Genomic DNA, 14,374 nt, shown 5'->3' with positions numbered 1-14,374 from the left:
TCTCTGCTCTAGCTCTGCCTTAGCCCACCTGAATTTCCTCCATTTCCATTCATTCCCATGAGGTCAGCAAAGTACACTGAGGAGATACACAAAGATGCTGCCAGTTAGGAACCTTCCAGTGATGACACAGGAAAGCTGCAGCCTGCACACAGGCAAAGAGCAGTTCCCACAGCCAGGGGCTCAAGGGGATCCCCTCCTGCCCGTGGCCATGGCCAGCTCCAGGCTGAGCACCCCAGCAGCTTGGGAGCATTGCTGGGTCAGATCAGCCCTCTCCCCAAACCACTGCTGGGTGATTTAACCTGGTGAGAAACATTTTAGGTGGTTCAGAAGCTGCAGGGTGGAGAAGAGGTGGTGCTTTACATTGCATTTACAGTGAGCAAAGTCTAAAGATCATCAACATGGGGGCAGCCCCAGAATAGGAGTTTAACTACAGGCAAGGAAATCGAGTATTAACTGCTCAGCCTGAGGTTCCAACCTCCTTACCTGAGCTGTACTGTACTGTAACCCACCCTGAACAGCAGCACTGCCTTTTGCTTCCTGGAGATCATTAGCTAGCAGGGAAAAGTGTCCCATGAGAGGCAAGAATCCAGCCCATGAGCCACTCAGGCCAAACCTCCTCCTCTCCCCAGCATTGTTCCTAAAAACTAGAGCTCAGCATTAAATGGATCAGAGCAATGGACTGCTTTGTGTTTCTCTTGTATGCAGGTGATGTCCACCTGAAAATGTACTCAGCAGCTCCACAGTTACCTCTGTATAGAGTACCAATCATCATAGTGAAATCCAGCTCAGGGAGAGCAGAGGTCTGCCCACCACAGCAGCAGATATGCCTTGCCAAATGGCTTTCCAGCTTGTTTATCCTACTCTATCCTAATGTCAACTGCTCACAGCCTGGGCAGCACCCACCTATTCAGGAGCTGCCTAGCTATGAAATTATTATTATTTAGCTGCTTGCAACATGTGATTCAAGAGACTGGTTTTTCCTAAAGCACTGCACTCCCAGTGCAAACCTCACCATCACTTTGCTTCCATTTTCCCTAGGCTAAATCAATAGCTTTCAACCCAAAATTGTGCCCAGCTGGACTCAGAGCTGGTGCCTGGCAGCACACCTCAGTGCCAGGCCACCTCCTTATGGAACCACATCTCTAGACACATCTACAGAGTCAAATGGCAGCACAGGGGATGTGGGGAGGGCTGGGCAAGGGCAGCTCCACTCTCTGGATGTTGTTTAAAAGTCTCATCAGTGTGACAGCTGCCAGCTTGTGCTCTTCCACAGGCCCCTGCATCCCCCTCCCACACCCCCACAACACCCCTTCCCGACACAATAAAGTAACACCCAAAGATTTCACATTGCCAGAGATCTTCTGTATTATCATCTTCCCTTATCTTTGACTTCCTCGTTGCATGTAAATAACGGAGATTATGGGTCCCTGGTAAATAAACCTGTAAGAGAAAACAAGAGAGGAGAAAGACAGGTCAGGTTTGTCAGTGATTTGTTCCAGTTACTACACTGTAACTTCATTGTCACTGCTGGATGGAAAGGGTGTAGGACACCACTCCCACTGCCTGCCCACTGACCCCAGTTAGTCCAAAACGGGTGCTGCCACATCTCTCTACCTCACAGTGCTTTTGCTATCGATCCAGATAGGAACTGGGCTCAGTTTACAGTCAGTTCTTTCCCAGAGGGACTCAGCAGTGCATGGAACACACTGTCAAGGTCAGCACACATCAGCAGGAGCTGAGCTGGGGTGGGCTGACTGGGGGCTGAGCGTCGCCCCATCCCACAGGGCTCCCTGCAGCAACAGCCCTGCTGGAACAAGGACAAGTGTTACCATGGCAGAGCCTGGTCTTGAGCATCCACGTAATGCATCCGTGAGCGCTGGCTCCCTGTGCTGCACCAGGAAAGGTGGAACAAGCTGTGATCCTGGGATGCCCTGCACCGCTCACCCGGTGCGTCAGCAGCAGCTTGGGCATCTCAAGTGGCTCTGCAAGGGGTGGCTAAAATCCAGGTTGGTACAACTGGAAGCAGAGCAGGATGGGTTCACAGCTCAGCCCACAGAGATGCTAAGCACCAAGAATTTTAGGGAAGAGCAGGCAGGTATTTGCTGCCCCAATCCCTGTTCTGGCCAAAGCCCTGACACTCAGCATCCCCCATGGTCCTTGTAGAAGTAGGGGTGCTGCACCCATTCATCCACAGCCCTGGCACTGCACCCACCCATCCTCTCCACTTAGGGATGCTGAAATGCTCAACTCCACACATAAGCCACCAGCATTTTCCATCCAATTCATTTGCAACCCAGAAAACTGCCTGCAGACATCCCATGCAGCAGCAGAGCTGGACCCAGCAAAGGAACAGGACACGCGCACGTGATGTCACTTCTGTACTGGAAATACACCCTTCAGGATGCCCCAAACTCAGAGGAAGGGACCAGCAGAGCCAAGGGTAGCAGTTGTGCTGGGAAGCAGTGGTGGCAGTTCCATGAAAGTCTCACTTTGTCACCCCTCCCTCATGCTACACAGGGGTGGTAATTTTCCAGGAGTTAACGTCAGTTTAATTTTTCCTCAAACTTGACCTCCAAGCTCAAGTTATATGGAAAAAAGTTGGGGGCTGGATTTAGCTCCCCCCTTCATCAGGGGCAGGTCCTCCCCCACCAGGGATAGGACCCCAGGCTCTGCAGAGACACCAAGAGAGCAGCAGGAGAGACCTACTGCAGAAAAAATGCCACTGCCCAGCAAATTACTCCAATCCCTTAGCCCTAGGAAATCTCATTAAAGAAATCCATGCCTGAGGAACACATTTCTAAAGGGAGAGGCTGCTCAGAGCAGAAGGCAGGGTCATGGGCACACTCCTTTTCAGGAGAGGTCAACCAAGAGATGCCACTTTTGCAGGCTGCCATCAGAAAAAAAACCCCTTCTGTTTGAGGAGGCGAGAGGCACCCAGACATCAGGTCAGGGGCAAACACAAGGATTTTTCTGGAAGATTTCTCCTGTTATGCAGCTTCATTAGCAAGTAGGGCACTGTTTCTGTTTGTGCTTCCCTGGAATAGGAGCATTTTCAGGGAGGGCTCTTGCTTGAGTAGGCCTGAGCTCACAGCTCTGAGACCCCACTGACGCACGTTGTTGCAGGAGCTTGTTCAAGAGCTTTTAATCCCTCCTCTGATGCCACTTATAGTTTTAATCAGCTCGAATGTTCATTCAGCATCAGCAGGACGTGAACCAGCACCCCATGGAGTCCTCACCCAGCATGCAAAGGTGACACCAATGCGTGAGTCTCGCAGAGAGGGGAGTTGACAATGGGGTCTGCACGGCAGAGAGGCCTCAGTGCAGGGGAGGGAGAGATAACCCATCACCTTCTCGTGCTAACCACAATATCTGCCCCCATGTGGGAACACAGAGTACCAGGGAAGGGGGTTGAGAGTCTGATTTATCTCCTGAGCCCTTTCTCACGCTCTGTACCTATATTTGTGATGCATTCTTTGGGAGCAACTTAAATCCAACTGCAGCAGTCTCCCCTAGAAGGCAAAGCAGGGCTGACAGTGAACAAACACAAACACTAATACATCTGGCCACAGGTGACACGATCCAATTCACCTGCAGGGCTTCATTTCACCCCAGGTAGAATCAATACTGCCAAGAAGAGTATCACCAAACTTTGGGGTGGCCTTGTGATGCTGCACCTGCTGCTACGGCCGAGAAGAGGAACTGACTTTGCTTCTATTGTCCCATGGCTTTTGTCCTTGCCAAGATCCACAAACCACGTTGGAAACAGTCCAAAGTCAAAACCAACACTGTTTCAGGAATGAAATTGCTGTCCTTAGACTGGCCAGTGGGTAAAACTTGAGCTGAGTGGTACTAACAGACAAGATGTAACTTGATGCAGCACCCCTGATCACCAACAGCTATCAGAGCTGCTGCTGTGTCCCCGGTACCTCTCTGTCCTCCAGCTCCAAAATTCCACAGGGCAGCAGTTTATCAGCGGGCTGGGAGTGGCTGGGCACAGCACCCGGGAGCTCTGGCCAGACAGACATTGTCATGCAGGGTGAGCAGATGAGCTTGTTCAGCATCACCTCCCGGTGCACGTTGGAAATGCAAAGAGCAGAACAATGCAAATGCAAACAGCTACTTTCAGCCGAAACTGGAATGATCAAACCCAGTGACAGAGGAGTGCTGGAGAGAACCAGGCTGCCCTCGGCTGTCAGACACCCTCCTGCTGACAGCAGCCCCCAAGATGCTGCAGCAGCCTGCAGATATTCCTGCCATTCATCTTGAGCATCCACCCCAACATCAGACCAACTGTTTCATCCACAGTGAAAATATCATGGAATACAATCTGCCAAAACAAGCTGCCTTCTACACTGATCACAACCATTGCAGTTTGATGTCCTGTGTGAATCAAAACTATAAAGTTTCTTAAAAGCATAGCAGTCAGTGCTGGGCTAGCAATCAAGAGATACATTAGCAGGTACCTAGCACAACCCAGCCACTCCCTAACTGTACCAGAAAGGCTTTTGTCCTCTTTGCCCAAAAGGCTTTGGAAACAGCTATAGAGACCTGTAGATAAACTTGGCTTTAAATAAACTTCTGCAGAAGATCTCAGACTGTTTATAAACTTCTGCCCAAGGTGGGGAAGCAGAGTATTCAAATGAGAAAGAGAATACCTTTGTTTTCCCCAGGAAAACGTTGCCCACCTCTGCTGGAAGCACTGCCCCAGGGCCACCAGCAGTGCTGGGGAGGAGGGCGAGGAGATAAGGAACCATCTCCACCTCAAGCACCCCCAGTGTCCAGCAGAAATCAAGCCAGAAACACTTTCCTCTCTGAGAACTGACATTTCCTATCTGCATTTTGGAAGAGCAGCAGAGCGTGGAGCTGGCAGGTGCGTGCAGCATCCCTGGCAGAACTAAAGGCTGAGACACGAAGTGAAATCTGAAGAGGTCAGTGGCATAGCAAAGAATAAGCAAAAATCCGATTGCCTGGGTCAGGGAGGGTTACAGTTTTCCAGGTTATGACATGAACCAAGGCTGAGCAGGTCTGAACTATCCTGGGGAAGAACTCACTGCATGACCAAGCTACACGCCAGTGGCCACAAATAAGTTGGAAGGGGTTACGTGAGTTTCTCGGTCAACTAAAATTACCTGAGAGCAGAATTCAGGCCCTGCTCTAAATCCCATTTTAAGCTTCTCAAGCAGGTTTCCAATTTAAGATTTGCATTTAACAGCAGCCAGAGGAAGGCTGATTTGAATGCACTACTACACCAGGCATTAGAAAATCCCCATAGCAAAGCCCACCAAATACTCTGGTGCCCCACGAGTGAGGCAGAGGAACGCTCTGGGCTTGCAGGGAACATATGGCTGGTGCTGGGCTCTATGTGGGCCAAGCGACCACGCTCCGTGTGCCAGGTTGGGTTATGTAAGAGCATCCATGGCTGCTGCAGCTGTGTCACCATGGAGAGATCGGTGCAGCCTCATGGATGGAGGGGGGGTGGTTGCAGGAGGCAGCTGGGACTGAGCAAACAGCCGCAGGGTAGGACTGTCCCCTCGGTGTTTGTTATCCCTTCATGTACTATTCCGCAGATCTGCGCAGGATGAATTTTCCCCGGAGGGCAGGGGCTGGTTGCATAACTCAGCAGCATCATGTCAGCACAGAGCAAGCCCAGATGGCACAGCCCGGCCTGACCCTCGGCAGAGCTGCTCCCACCCCAGACCAGCCCCCATGCCTCGCCCCGGGGCACAAGGTGGGGTGAGTGTCTGCTCTTGCCCCGGGGCTGAGCACACCCTTCTTAAGGGCTCACATTTCCGCAGATTCACTCCTCTCACACTAATCCCCAGCCCACACTTGCACTGGGACCAGTATCAAGCCCCAGGCAGCAGTGCTTGAATCAGTTACCTCCACTTGAGACCTCAAGGGTGTTAAATATTTTGTGCTGTGGGATGGTGCAAAGGGGATGGTCCATGCACAAGTTTGGACAAACCAACAGTGACAGAACGAGACCCACCCAATGGGTCTTTCCATTTCCATATCCTTATTTTTCTACATACAGCACAGAGTGTACCTGGGCACACGTAGAGGGGGGATAGGCAGCACATTGTTTTCCATAAGCTCAGGAACACTCAGGTGGGCAGCAATGAGGGGTTTTAACAAAATCTGCCAAAACAGCCCCACCTTCCCCACTACCTGTTGCTGGAGGCTCTCTCTTGGAGCAGGTCAGGCACACAGCCATCAGCTGAGGGCTGGTGAGTGCTGGCCAGGGAAGCCATTTCCTCCCTCTTTGCCCTCTTGTATCCATGGTCTGCTCCAGTCCAGCTGGCTCTGTGTGGTTTTGGGGTGAGGTAGGTGCTGGGGGGTCAGGCTGCAATGCCAGCACCTAACGGGCAGGCTGTCAGAGGTCTCCTGTGATCACTGACAGGCAGGCAGCTCTGCATGAGCCTGAGAAAGGACCTGGGGTAGGAAGAGATCAGCCTCACCCCTGGTAATCTGTAATTCTTCAGTTCCATTGAAATGCTTGGCTGGGAAAATCCCTAGTAACAGCTCCTGTTTACAGACAGCTTTGCCATGTAGGCAACACCTCCCAGTCCTTCTGTGTCACTGGTTAATGACAGGGCCAGTTACCCCACGCCCCTGGGGATCCTTCCAGACCATGTGTGACCACCCAGGTCTCAGGATCAGGACCTCTGAGCTTGAGACTATTTAGCTGGGGGGAGAAGGGAGGGGACTCTTGAACAGAGCAGAGCTCAGTCTGAGCACTGCTGTTTTGTAAGCTTCCTTCCTGAGCAGACACAGGTCTACAAACACAGATGCTGGAGGCCAAAGCATCTCCTGGGTTTGGGCCACTGCAGTTCACACCAAAGGGAAGTCCTACCCTTAACAGGGAAATGAAACAGAGCCACAAGACAGACCCACGTGCCTCATAGGTGAAAGGAAACAGCTTTGTGCCAAGGCAGATGTGCCACTTGGTGCCTGCTGACAGAGCCAGCTGAGCCCCAAGGTGCCCTGTCCAAGTGCCACAGGGGAGTGGGATGGTGCCAGACAGTGAGGTGCTCCCAACACTGATCACAGAAATTACACCACATAGCAGAGGCAGAACTGGCAGCTCCCTCCCTGCCCCTGGGGGAGACAGACACCCCCATATATTATACCAGGTGCTTACAGGTCTCTCTGCCACACCCCAGCCTGCCTCAGACACTGGCAAGAACCTGTGAAGAGCAGGACTCCTGCCCAGCCTTTCCAGCTCCACTGGGCCTTCGGGCAGTGGCAGGACATACAGCTGCTAATTCTATTTCCCACCTCTACTTTATTTTTGCTATTTTTGCAGTAGAATAGGTGAAAACAACCTCAGAAGCACTGCTCTGATGAGTCACTACAGAAATAGCTCTGGGAACATAAGACTCCTTTGTGTCACTACAAAGTGCACTATGGGGCCAGTATAGCAGACAGATTAAGACAAAAAGTGTGAATCACTTACCCAGCTGCAAAGCACAGCAGTGCCCTGCCCTGAATTTAAGCAGCACATGTAACCTGGTCCATTCTGGTTTCAAGCTCAAAGGCATCAGGTCGATCCTGTGGGTTAGCAGCCAACATGTCTTTCAAGAGCTGCTTGATCCCCTCAGACATGGAAGTCCTGCGTTTCTGAGGGATGTGCAGCTCCATCTTTGGGTTTTCTAGCAGCGCTTCCCCAACGGGCACAATCTCGGTCCCCTGCTTGATGTAGGTCCCCAGCAGCTCCTTCTTGGTCTCGGCGTCAATGAAAGTGATCCTCTCAATCATGGCCCAGATGATGATGCCGAGGGCGAAGATGTCAGCCTTGGCAGTGTAGTGTCCTTCCCAGACCTCAGGCGCCATGTAGAAATCAGAGCCACAGGCCGAGGACAGCCAGTACTTGTTCACATTCACATTTTTGTTCTCGTGCCCACCCTCCTTGCCCCGAGCAGTCAGGCCAGCGCAGACCTTGCTCAGCCCGAAGTCGGCCACCTTGAGCACAGGGGTGCCAGACTTCTCTGTTATCAGGATGTTGTCTGGTTTCAGGTCCCGGTGGACGATGTGGTTCTTGTGCAGGAAGGCAATGGCGCTGGTCAGCTGCAGCATGAAGCTCTTGTTGGTCGCCGGGTCGGGTCTTCGGGAGAGCACGTACTGGTTGAGGTCTCCCCCTTCACAGAACTCCATGACGAACCACAGGTAGCAAGGCTCCTCTGCGTAGCCCAGGATCCTCTCACCTAACCAAGAGGGATAAGAGAGTGGGTTTTTCAGGCACATTACAAAGTCTATCCTAACCCAGGGCGGATAAGGCATGGGTCTGGTTTATGCAGATACAGGAACGTGACCGGGATCTGTCACACTGCAGGGCACTATCAGTGGCACTGCTGTGGCTTCAAGTGCCTTGGGATCCCGTTGAGCACCACGCACCAGGCATCCCATTTATCCAAGCCACTGCCTGGGAGCCAGCTCAAGGGACCTCTTCCCAGCAAAGCACAGCGAGTGGCACTGAGAACACCTCTGCTCCAGTCCCACCATCAGGCCATTCTCCCCAGGCTGACAGCCAAGGGACAGAGGCTAAAGGCACAATTAGCAGCAAGTCTACAGGAGGAAAAAAAGTCAGTTCTATGTGAACACCTCCTCTCCCACCTGAGCTCTGCTGCAGGAGGCAAAGGCTGGCTCACTCTGCACAATTTACTGGAACTGCACGTGGGGAGTAACCTACAGCCCTGAACTGAGCCAGTGCAACCTCACTAAGAGTGGTCACACCAGTGTCCAAGCCCTGCAGCCCACGGGGTGTTCCCAGGCCAAATTTGTGTGTTTAGCTGCATTTGTGCTGGGGGAGCTCTGCCACTTCATCCAGCTTTCATTAAGTGCCAACAACTCTTTAACGAGATGAAACTGGAGGTCCAAGCAGCAAACCATGCCTGCTGAGTATAATCTCAGCCACGCTGGTGACTGTTACTGTTGCTACTACTCAATATTATACCCCAAGCAGCTTCTCCCTTCACCAGACATCAAAGTGAGCTCTTCAAGCTCAGAGCATCTCAGGGTCGATTCATTAAATCTGGGTTTTACTCTATAAACCTCCTGCCAAGGAAAGGACTCTTCTGCACATAAATTAGGTGAGTGGAAAACACAGCAGAATTATATCAGCTAATGGGGCCAGGTCTACCACTGGTGCTCCCTGGGGATGCCAGGGTGCCCCAGGGAGCACTGGTAGACCTCGCCCCACTAGCTGGTGCCAAGATGCAAACCCCACTGCCAGACCTCAGGTCTCTTCCATAGAGCACCCAGGAGACAGGCAGAGCCTGCACACACCACCAGAGCATCATTTTACTCTAGAAACTAGCTTTTTTTACCCTCAAGCACCATAAGGGAGAAGCTGGAGGACACCACTCAACTCTACCACTGTTAACAAATCCCACAGCCAAACTCCAGTGTTTTGAAAGCAGTTAAGTAACTCCACCCATTTGACAAAGTTGAGTTTTGTTTGAGCAAAGCCCTAGAGAGCATCTGGGAAAGCTAAAAACTTCCAGCAGCAGGTAAAGCCAAGGACTACCAGGGACACCCAGCTCTGGGCTGCACTGGTCAGTGATCGGTGTGGGTGGGAATATCGGTTATTTGCACAAACAGTCTGTATCCATGGCTACTGCTATGGAAATGGAAAGCTGCACAACACAAGGATTTGGCTGCACCTCTCTGCCCTCAGCAATCTTCTGCTGAGATTAGGTCTGAAGGTTAAATCTAGGGAATGGAAGAACAGGCTGGAGATACTCAAGGCACTGGGTGCACTTTGGGGGTCTCATTTGGCTGGAGGAGGGATCAGCTTGCAAGCCCAAGGGCCAAGTGGGAGCAGCACAGGACAGGCTTGGCTCTGGAGACCAAAATGCTGACTAGGAAAAGCAGCTTCTCTGGTGTGAGCCACCCTTTGGCATGACAGCATGGAAACTGCAGCAGAGGTTGCTTGTCCTAGGAGCAGAGCCCTTGGCACAGCCAGGACAGCCCCAGCTCACACCACTGCCACCACCACACTTTGCTAAGTCCAGTGACATCACAGCAGGACACAGGGTTTGGCTTTCCTGCTCCCCTCAGCATCCATACAGCCCCAATCTGGGGAGCAGGAGGGTCTGGCTCTTCTCTGCTGGGAATCAAGCCATGACAGGGAGCACAGCAGAGCCTCACTCCCCTCACACACAGCCAGGTGGGAGCATCCACACAGTGCTGCCGACAGCCCCTTCCCACAGGACGTGGCTCAAACACTGGCTCAGCAGCAGCCAGGACCTGTTGCCTCTGACAAGCCAAGGTTTGTTTTTAGCATAACGAAGGCTCTGATTTAAAACTTGGCCCCTGAACCTCAGCAAGCGTGGGGAGGACAGCGACCCACCAGTAACTGCAAGCACCAGGCACTTCAGTTTGGGTGGAGCGCTGCTAGGAGAGGCTTAAGCCAAAAGTAATATTTCCTCATTTTCTTTCTATAATCTAAAAGTGGTTTAGTTGTTAAATCATCTTCCTGCCTTCAAAACAAACAGCTTTAAACATAAAGAGCTGGCAAGCTGCTTCCTAAAGATGAGATGTTAGCAAACTGAAGCCAAGCAGCCAAGAGCTGATGACAGGCCAGACCTGTTCTCCATCACCAAACCAGCTCCCTGCCCAAACCCAGGATGGCACACACTCATCCTCCATCCTTCCAGCAGCCCTCCCCCACCTATCCTGGGAGCTCATTAGCAGCATGCTAACTTGCTTGGCTTCAGAGGGAAAACAAAAATCTAGGGAGAGCAGAAGCAGCATCACAGCGCCTACTACCACGTGTAACCTCTGACTCCCTCTGTGCAAAGAGGCTGTGCCAGAGAGATGGGAGCTGGCAGCACCGAGCCGGGTGCTTGGAATGATGGCAACACACATGGGTGATGCCAGGGCAGCCCACAAGTGAGGCTGAGTGCTGGTGGCAAGTTGGTGGCCCCACAGGTGACATGCTAGGAAGCAACACCTTATACCTGTTCGCTTAAGGGAGCTCTGTTATTGCTATAGGTTAGGAGCAAGAGGGCACATGGTGCCCTGGAGGTGCTCCTGTATCAGGGCTCTGAGCACATTGCACTGGTCTGTGCCTCTCCTTCAGCTCAGTGCTGGGCTTTCAGCTTCCTTTTTACACCCTGCCCTTAAATTTAATTATTCCGCATCTCGTTAAAATGATAAAGGTTCAGGTTCCTGTGCTGTAGCTGAGACCCAACATTGCCCGGGTGTCCCGACAGTTGTGCTCCCAATTCAGAAGGTCTTGGATTAATCCTCAGCGTGCCCTGAGCCCCAGCACGTTGGCACAGCATCTGCGCTGGCCTGTAAATAGCCCAGCTGCGGTCGTGCAGAATGGCACGGCAGCACAGCTCCACGGCCACCGCGCAGCCCCGGCACTGCTGCGCACGGGGAACGGGAGCAGGAGACCTGGGGGGGCTCCTCCAGCTCTGGCTTTCGCTTTGGAAATATTTATCCGTGTCTATCTGGACCCAAGGCTCGGGAAGGCATCGAGCACAGGCTGCCCCGGCACAGCGCAGCCCCCAGGGCAGGCAGGAGGAGGGCAGATGGAGGGGGGAATGTGCTCTGGTTTGGGGAGTCAAACTGCTCCTGTTCAGCCCGGGGCTGCAGCAGGACTGGGGCAGGCAAAGCCCTCCTTGGGAGTTCAGGGAGCTCAATCCCCACCTAGAGATGGGGGCATCTATGGGGCTCCCTCCCCACCTGGAGATGAGGCACTTACAGCTGCCCAAGAGTTTTCCCCAAGCCAAGCTACCACTCCTCGGGGTGTGCAACATGACAGAGGGGGTGTGGGAACCCACCCCTGTACCTGCCGAAAGAGCTTGACCTGCTACAGCTGGACACACACTCGAAGGGAAGAGTTGGCTCCTTTCCCAGGGAGCCCTGAGTCCAGGCTGCACAGGAATTCGGACACTGCCCTTCCCGGGGAGCCTCCCTTGGGTGGCTGTGTGAAGGGAGACCAGGAGCTGGGCTGCATGGGGAGAGCAAGGCAGGTCTGGACATGTCCCTCCCAGGGATACAGAGGGGACAGGGAAGGCAGGGGTGGTCAGAGCCACAGGTTTGCTCAGAGGATGGGTCTCAGCAGCCTCACGTGAACTCTGTGCCTGGCACAGGGTTTGGGGGCTGCCAATGCCGGGGCTCAGCTGGGGGGCACTGAGAGACTGAGCCCCTGAGGAGCAGACAGGAGCCCTGGCACACAAATTTGGGGCAGAGGGATTGGGGTGAGCTGGCTCTGCCCACAGCAGGCTGGGGGGCCCAGGGGGCATCGAGGGCTCCAGTATTTTTCCACATCTTCACGGCACGTTGGCAAAGCTGCATCTGACAAGCAGCCAAGAGAGCAGAGGGAGGGAGCATTTTGGAGATGTCACCATCACAGCCATCGGCTGTGACATGAGAAGGTGACCCCTGACAGCCCCGTGATGCTGCTGAGGAACCCCAGGGGAAAATGGGGATGTCAGCCCGGGCTACAGGCATTGATGCTTCTCCTGGGCTGTTCCCACAGAGCCAGCACTGGGGGGGAATGGGGACAGTCCCAAAGCCACGAGAGTTCGAGGGAGCAGGCAGGGCACCCTAACAGCCTTGGGGTGCTCAGAGATGGGACATCAGGCAGAGATGGAGAGATGTCCCCTTGGTGTGACTGGGGCAGAGGCTGTGAAGGTCCCCAAGGGATGTGTGTGGGCTGTGGTAGCAGAGGGAACCCCAGGATTTGGGGTGCGAGGGAGGAGGACGAGGTCAGTGCTGGCACAGAGTGCAGGGAAAGGCTGGGGTCATCACACAGGGATGTCCCCCAGGGCTGGGTCTGAGCCTGGAGGTGGCAACAGGGTCCCTCAGAAGAAGGGGATGGGGCTGGGGTGCTGCAGGACCCCCCCCTCACATGGGGCTGCAAGACATAGGTGTGGGCTTAGTGAAGGGTGTCACTGGGAGCAGCACACAGGAAAGGGTAGAGAGGATACACAGGCAGAACCTAAGGGCAGGGCATGGGGGGACAGGGCCCAGAACAGGGATCCTCCAGGTGTGCTCAGGGTGGGTGGCACAAAAGAGGGGCAGCAGAGAGACCTTGTAGAGGAGCCTGCAGGGACAGGATGGAGGTGAGTGATGGGAACAGCAGGGAGCAAGCCTGGAGCAGGTACCCCAGAGGGAACCCCAGGGCTGGCAGGGCTGATGGGGTGCCCAAGGGCACAGTGGGGGGAGCCCAGGGGTGGTTATGCTGGAAAAACAGTGAGTTAAAGCGGAGGGAGGGGTGTTATGAGAGCTGGGGGGAGCTCTGGGTGCTCCTGAGAGCAGGCACTGCCATGGAAGGATTTGAGCAAGGGGGTGATGGGGAGCAAGGGAGGGCAGCAGCAGTGCCTGGGGTGGGGGGTGTTGGAGAAGGGTGTCCCATGGGAAGGGGGAAAACACCAGGGTGTCCTGCATGGTGTATCCCAAGGGGGATAAAACCTGGGGGTGAGGTGACGGGGGGGGGGGGCAGGAGGACCTGGGGGGGGGGCACTGATGGCAGCAAGGAGGGTGCAAATGCAGGTACTCAGGGAAAGGGGGGGGTGACACAGGTGCCAGGGACAGGGGCCCCGGAGGCCCTGGGCGCGGGAGCAGCCCCGGGGGTGCCCCAGGAGGGGGGTCGGTACCTTTGAGGGAGGTCTCGACGAGGCGCAGGTAGAGCTGGCTGCGCTTGTTGCCGTGGCTCATGCGCTGCCCCAGGCCGTGCCGCTGCAGCACGCACTCCTCGAACCGCACCACGTTCGGGTGCTGCCGCCGGAGGCTCGTTAGGGCCCAGAACTCGGCCAGCGCCAGCTCCACGTTCTCGGGGGCGTCGCAGCGGATCCGCTTCACCGCCAGCCGCGCTCCACTGCGGCCCGACACCGCCTCGTACACCACGCCGTAGGCGCCGCGGCCGATCTCGGCCAGCAGGCTGTACCGCGGGCCGCCGGCGCCGCCGCCGATGCCCGGCCCCACCGCGGCCGCCGCCATGGCCCCGCGCCGCAACGCCCGCCGCCGCCTCCCCGCCGCCGCCGCCGCCGTCCTTTGTGTCCCGCGGCGGCCGCCGTCCATGTCCCCCCCCCCCGCCCGCCCCGCGTGTCGGGCAGCGCCGCGCGGGCGAGGGGGCACGCGCGGGGGCACGCGCCGGGGCCGCGGCCGCGCCGCGGGGCGGAAAAGCGCGCGCTGCCGGCCCCTTTAAGCGCCCGGCCAATCGCGGCCGCGCGGGCCGAACCACCGCCGCGCCGGGGGGTGGCGGCGGCGGCGCCCGCCGCCGCCCTGGGGGTCGGCCTCTCCTCGCCGCCGCCGCCCCGGGTCTCGGAGCGGGGCGTCCGGGTTTGCGGCCCCGCGCGCGGCCGCCGGGGCGCGGCGCCGCCAGCGCGGCTCGGCGGGCGGGGGGAGGTGGCTCAGC

General features: G+C 55.4%; 1 protein-coding gene across 1 annotated transcript; it reads right to left on the bottom strand.

The window, feature by feature from the left end:
• Positions 1 to 1,340: 1,340 nt before the first annotated feature.
• On the bottom strand, positions 1,341 to 14,052 carry STK35 (serine/threonine kinase 35). The gene is made up of 3 exons (XM_064673883.1): positions 13,614 to 14,052; positions 7,457 to 8,204; positions 1,341 to 1,440 (listed from the first exon to the last, which is right to left on the bottom strand). Exons 1-2 carry the CDS (start codon positions 14,035 to 14,037, stop codon positions 7,492 to 7,494), a joined length of 1,137 nt encoding a protein of 378 aa, XP_064529953.1. The 5' UTR covers positions 14,038 to 14,052; the 3' UTR covers positions 1,341 to 1,440; positions 7,457 to 7,491.
• Between the last annotated feature and the right edge of the window lie 322 nt (positions 14,053 to 14,374).

The sequence above is a fragment of the Pseudopipra pipra genome, chromosome 17 (assembly GCF_036250125.1).
Source record: "Pseudopipra pipra isolate bDixPip1 chromosome 17, bDixPip1.hap1, whole genome shotgun sequence".
Lineage (NCBI taxonomy): Eukaryota > Metazoa > Chordata > Aves > Passeriformes > Pipridae > Pseudopipra > Pseudopipra pipra.
The sequence above is the reverse complement of the archived record's forward strand: the minus strand, read 5'-3'. Positions and strand labels throughout refer to the sequence as shown.

What these genes read in the sequence shown, in the direction of transcription:
- STK35 (XM_064673883.1), bottom strand. Translation starts at nt 14,037, where the DNA reads ATGGACGGCGGCCGCCGCGGGACACAAAGGACGGCGGCGGCGGCGGCG. An exon ending in CGTCGAGACCTCCCTCAAAG is followed by an intron (nt 8,205 to 13,613) that starts GTACCGACCCCC and finishes CCTCTTGGTTAG; the next exon opens with GTGAGAGGATCCTGGGCTAC.